General features: G+C 31.7%; 1 protein-coding gene across 1 annotated transcript; it reads left to right on the top strand.

Annotated features, from left to right (window-relative positions):
- Nucleotides 1–1,198: 1,198 nt before the first annotated feature.
- On the top strand, nt 1,199–5,029 carry LOC139481738 (cartilage matrix protein-like). The gene is made up of 3 exons (XM_071265228.1): nt 1,199–1,526; nt 2,379–2,816; nt 4,463–5,029. Exons 1-3 carry the CDS (start codon nt 1,295–1,297, stop codon nt 4,759–4,761), a joined length of 969 nt encoding a protein of 322 aa, XP_071121329.1. The 5' UTR covers nt 1,199–1,294; the 3' UTR covers nt 4,762–5,029.
- Nucleotides 5,030–6,260: the final 1,231 nt, after the last annotated feature.

The raw sequence follows: 6,260 nt of genomic DNA, 5'->3' as shown, positions 1-6,260 counted from the left end.
CTTAAGGTGGTACAAAACACAACAGGGAGATAACTCTGTAAAATCATCTAAAGGTTTTAATAACGTTGTGTTGTTAAGGGAATATTAAGCTTCTCAATGATCAAAATTAGTGTTTGTCAAACTACAATCTGACCAGTGTAATTTTTCTGATAAAATGGTTGGTTAAAATTTTCGAATTTTTTATATTTTTGTCAAAGGGTCAAAGTAAATACTTTATTAAAATTTTATGAAAATTAAACCAGCCAAATTTATTTTAGTGAAGGAGTTGGGTACCACCTTATTGGCTATTCATTTCATGTTCAGTGGAAAATACTTTATTTTATTCTGGACATTAAATAAAATTAACAAGACGGAAAAAGTCTTCACTTTATACACAAAATATTAACCTTTTAAGTATATATCAAGCATAAGATATCCATCAAAGGTTTGACTAGAACATTGTAGAATGCTCCGAACTCGAATTAATGCTCAAACATGATTTACTCTTCAAAGTAAAAATATAGGTTGTAATATTTATAAACTGTTGAAATCAAAGGAGTACGGGGACGTAGATATAACAAAACAATGTCTGAAAGGTATCTGTTCATCAGATAATCAATGATTCTGGATTGTAGTGTTTTTTTTATTCCTAAATTTAAGGTCATCCCGACCTTCATAAGGATCGTGAAACGCATAAAAATGTGAATTTAATGTATTTCCATACTCTATCAAATATCCTATTATCTAGTATTCTTTTAGTACAATTATCTATTCAATATTTTGGCATCTTCTTATCTCTTCTAAATCGTTCCGTTATACTCTCTTTGATTTCAGTCTCGCACTGCACAAACAATTAAAATGCAAATGTTAATGCAAATGTTTATATTAAATAAAATGCCTCATTTTTCAACTATCAATTGATGGGTGTCATGTGACATATGTATATTATGTCATGTGGTTTTTGTTTGTATATTTCGTTACGTCATTTAATTTAGTTCCTGTTTGTGGCTTTTCATTACATCATTCTGCGTGTTGTTCCTATTTGTGGTATTTGTTTGTTTTCTAGCTTTCGATCCCTCTCAATTCTCACTACTCACGCAGTAGAAAAAAAATCCTATTTGTCAAATTGTTTATTTCCACAAAATAGTAGTCTTTATTAGGCTATATAAGGTTCTTGGAAACCGGGATTGGTATAAAAAGATATGTATTCCTTATAAGTATCGTATGCATTAAAAGTTTCAGGAAATTTTAGGTCACATAAAAATAAAAGCTTTGTTTTTAGTGTAACATTCGTAAAGTATCATTCAGACACATCATGATGGGTCGTATTGATCTGTTAGTTATAGTTTTGGTGTTTATGATTGGTTCCAATCACTGTTGGTTTGAACTATTTACAAACGAAAAAGTTGACTGTCAAATGTCGCAATGGAGCGAGTGGAGCGAGGTTTATGGATTTGGAGCACGGTCTAAAAAAAGGGTAATTCTTAGGTCTCCCGACAATGGTGGCAAGCCCTGTCCAACTGATACGGACATAACTGAGTACACATGTAAGTTACTTGAATTTGTAAGGACAAGGGGATAATTAACGAACCAATCAAGTACATTGATATAATAAGAATATATCATGTTCATTAATGTGTTGTAACTGATATTAATTGTCACATGCACAGTTTTATTCACCTTTATTTCTGAAAATATATCATTTAAAGGAAATGAAATGATAAAATGATTGACTGAGCTTTACCTTGCTAAGAATTTTAGAAAATATAACCAACATGAATGTCTTTTCAGAAATAAAAAAAGTCTGTTTCTGTTAAAGTGATACAATTAGACAACAATAAATAAAAAAAGCGTGTTTTGTCATTACACGCTAATGACACTTCATGTATTGTTCATTAAAATTTTCTATGCTTTTGATTTTCGGAAACAACTGCTCGATGTTTCAATATTGAATGATTTCGCCATGAATTGTTTACTTGTGAAAGCACATGTTCATTAAAACAATGCATTGAAAAACAAGCACAAATTTGCATATAACGTATAACATGGTTGTGTAGCATAACGGCGTAATTATACGAATTGAATGCTTCTCTTTATAATTTTAAAGGGTTAAAAAAAAATTATTGTACGAACATTTTGTGCATGATGCGATTCCGCGCTTCGTTAAAACTGTGCTTTTCACGCTTATATCTCTTAAAAAAAAGCAGACATTTATTTATTATTTTTTTTATTCTTTTGGATATTAAGGCTATATTGTGCCCCTTTAAACTACAAAGTTATGCCGTTTTAAATAGAATTGAGTTTGTTTTAAAAAGACATATTTCTTCTTCGTTGAAATACAATTTTAGTATGTATTATAAATACAAATGTATATCAATTGTGATAAATATTGATTTCAGCGAGGACACCAACGATTCAATCCATAGCAAAAACAGTAATCACCAAATTTCTGCAGAAAAATTTGAAGACAAATCCAACGTCTTCTCGAGAAACCGTTAACGCAAAGGTGCCGGGTCTTTTCAGAGATTTGTTGATCATTCTTGATTCGTCTGGCAGCATAGGATCTGGTAACTTTGAAATAGTAAAAGAGCAATTAGGTGAACTTTTAGGCCTGCTGTGTCCATCTACAGATCCCTTTATTTCAAATAAACGTACTGTTTATAACCGAGCGGCGCTGATTCAGTATTCTAATAATGTGGTTGAAGAATTTGATTTCAATGACAATCATAATTTATCAGAGCTCAAGGCAGCAATACAGTCAGTACCATATCAAGGAAGAACTACATGTACCGGTGATGCCTTTTATAAGGCCATACGAATGTTTACATCACCCAAAGGTATTATTATTTGATATGTTAATAATTACATTAGATATATGTTTAATTATTATACGTTATTTTGATTGACTATCATCAATCTCGCATCATTCTTCATTTCAAAATAAACTATACATAATGGCTTAATGTTTTAAAAAAAAAGTGCACAGGCAAATATAGAAAAACTTAATTGTTATCGTGTATTCTTGATCATAAAGAAAAAAATGTAATTATAATTATTTCATATTGATAAAATGTTAGTAGTTTCTGTTTTTTTAGTTATGAATAGGATTTTAGATATATAAGCATACTCTTCTTCGGAAAAAGAAAATTCACCGCGCAAAACATCGCGTGCATTTACATGCATACATTTTGGTAAAACACGTTTGATGTACAATTGGTTTTGGTGAATAATATTAGTTACATAGTGTGCTAGTGACCTAATACGGTATATATGGGGTCAGTAAATTCCATATTGGGTGAGAGCGAAGCTCGAATCCCCATATGGAAATCACTGACCCCATATATACCGTAATACGTCACAAGCACACTATGTAACGAATTTATCTTACCGACTATCTAAACCTGTGAAAATTAGACTAGTGACCTATCAAAATGAGCAAGTCTTCAATACTGTGAGCATTAAGAAACTACTTTACAGATGTCAACAATAACATTTTGGTAGGTTTAAATGTGTTTCATGAATTTATTTCAATCTTAATCATCAATTTCTTCGTCTGTATAAACCTTTAAGATTTTTTTCTCAGTACTTTATGTTTTTATAAAGGGACGCAACACCACTACTAACCGTGTATGGAATAAGCTCCGCCTCCCTTCTTACCTAATTTGGAATATAAACGGACATAACACCACTACTAACATTATATGAAATAAGCCCCGCCTCCCTACTTACTTAATATGAAATATACACGATCTCCACGCGGACACTTTTAACCAATCATATTCTTAGAAATGTATAGGAGGTAAGATAATTGCCATTACATACATTTTTCTCGGAATATGGAATAAAACCAATACTACCTTTTGTTTTGGTAAATATGTGGTTCAATTGACTTTTGCAAAACTGATATTCACTTCGTCCGTTGGCCTCAGTGAACATGATTTTTTTTTCTAAAATCAACAAAACTACATATTTACATCACCAAAAAGACAATAATTGTATAGCATTGAATGCTTCTTAAAGTAATTTCATAGGGTTGTAAAAGCGTTGACTGTGCGCTCATTTTTAAAATGAAGCGGCTCCGCGCTTCATACATAATGTACTTCGGTCAACGCTTTTACACACTAATGAATTTACAAAAAGAATCATTCATTTCTTAAATAATAGAGAAATATAGTATTGAGTCGATAACACCATAAGTAGGGGAAAACACATAACCCCAGGACTACATAAAAAAGACAAAAAAATGTCCATTATTATTGTAATATAATATTATTGCTGTTAGAATTTTTCTTTTATATTTGGCAAATATGTTTTTATTAAGGTATGGCGTGTTTACTAGAGTTCATCATGTTAAGTAAACATGTTTTTCATGTGTGTTTTACCTTAAACACAGTCTGTTTTTCTGTGTTTTTTTCAATAGTTTATTCATCATTTGATGTTGAGTGTTATGTAAAGAATATATTTTGGCGTTTTTTCATTTCAGGCATGCGTCAAGGTACCAAACATGAAGTTTTAATTCTAACTGATGGGCAATCAAACTGCGGAAGAAATCTTTCAACTGTATTACCAATGTTGCACGCAAAAGCAACTGTATTTGGATTAATGATTGGTGTACATTCGAAGAATGGCAAGGCGGAACTCACATCGTATGTCAGTCAACCTATACCGGATCACTTATTTGCCGTCGACAACTTTCAAGTTCTGAAAGACCTACTGAAAGTAATAAAAGACCAGATAGATAAGAAAAATCAATGTGCACTATTTGACCTATCGAAAAAATAATACTATATAAAAGTTTGTTACGAAATCCGTTTTCTGTTTGAATCTATTTATGTCGATTGTATTAGTGAACAAGGTTTACGTTTGGGAAAACATGACTACTACACATTTCTACTTTATCAAAATATATATAAAGGACCATTTCGTAAATTGGTCGTTTTCAAAAACCTGAAATTGGTAGAATAAATCTCGTAAGGTGTAATACCCCCATCGGTTTCTCCCTATCAGTCTTTGTTAAAATTACACTTTTCAATAAAATATGGAGAATTTATCTTTGTTTCAAATGAAAGAATAACTTGGCTTGAGTAATTTTATCATGCCCAGTACTATAGATAAAATTTCACATACGTTTCATGGCATTTTAGAAAATAACCACCACTGTAAGTTAACCAGTCAACTGTTTGCGTCTTCTTTTTTTTTTAGCTATGTACAAGCTTTAGTAACCATGAAACTTCCAGTTTCCAAAATATTCTAAAGAAACGCCAAATAAAAAAGAATGGTGTTACTAATAAACACCCAGATAGTTTTACTGCATAGACATGTAAGATAGATTTGCTACAACTGTCAAATTCGATCCTTTTCATACGCAAATGGATGTGGAAAACATTAATTTAGTGGTATTACACCTTTATAATAGTGCATTATAGCACCCAAACTAAGAAGATTTTTCATATTCGGACGTAAAAGCCCTTACAGGACTTTTGCCACAATCTACGATTCAAAATAATCTATTACAAGACAATAACAATCAAAACCAAGAAGTAAACATAGATTCATAAAACCAAAAGACATTTACATCAACTGTTACACATATATAACAAATGAGAAAAAACACGTACTCCACTAAAAACGGGGAGTGAAATCAGGTGCTCCGGAAGGGTAAACATTTCCTGCACCGTATACGGCACCCGTCGTGTTATTTCTTTGTTCAGTTCGGTAAAGATGGAAGGTTATTATGACTGAGGAAGAATATCAGATATGGTTTCTGACACACGTTTGTCATAATGGCCAATCAGCTCATGATGGCGACCGTAAAATGTCTTGAGTGATGACCTTAATTTGATTGATTCATAGCCCTGTCTTAGCAAATTTAGAGAAAGCAGTACTCCTCGTTCAACAAAATCAACGTACTTTGAGCTAGCTCTAGAGTCACGTATCAATTGAGACACATATATTCCATAGGTTGGTGTCGCTGGAATATTGCTATACAGAAATGGAAAGTTGACTTATAGGATAGGAAAACTAAAATCATCGCGTTGGTATTCTGGTATTTAACCTAACATCAGTAGTCATTTCGAGAAAAAGGTCTAAATATGAAACAGATTTATTTGTTGTCGGTAGTATCTTTAATTTCAAGTTCACTTGGATATATTTAATGTAAGTGATCACTGAATCTTTTATTATTAAGAGACAAAATATTCAATCCATTGACAATACTTGAATTAGAAATGGTATTCATAGGCATGAAAAAAAGGTCATAAATTTGTATTAGAACTAGGAAT

The sequence above is a fragment of the Mytilus edulis genome, chromosome 7 (assembly GCF_963676685.1).
Source record: "Mytilus edulis chromosome 7, xbMytEdul2.2, whole genome shotgun sequence".
NCBI lineage: Eukaryota > Metazoa > Mollusca > Bivalvia > Mytilida > Mytilidae > Mytilus > Mytilus edulis.
The sequence above is the reverse complement of the archived record's forward strand: the minus strand, read 5'-3'. Positions and strand labels throughout refer to the sequence as shown.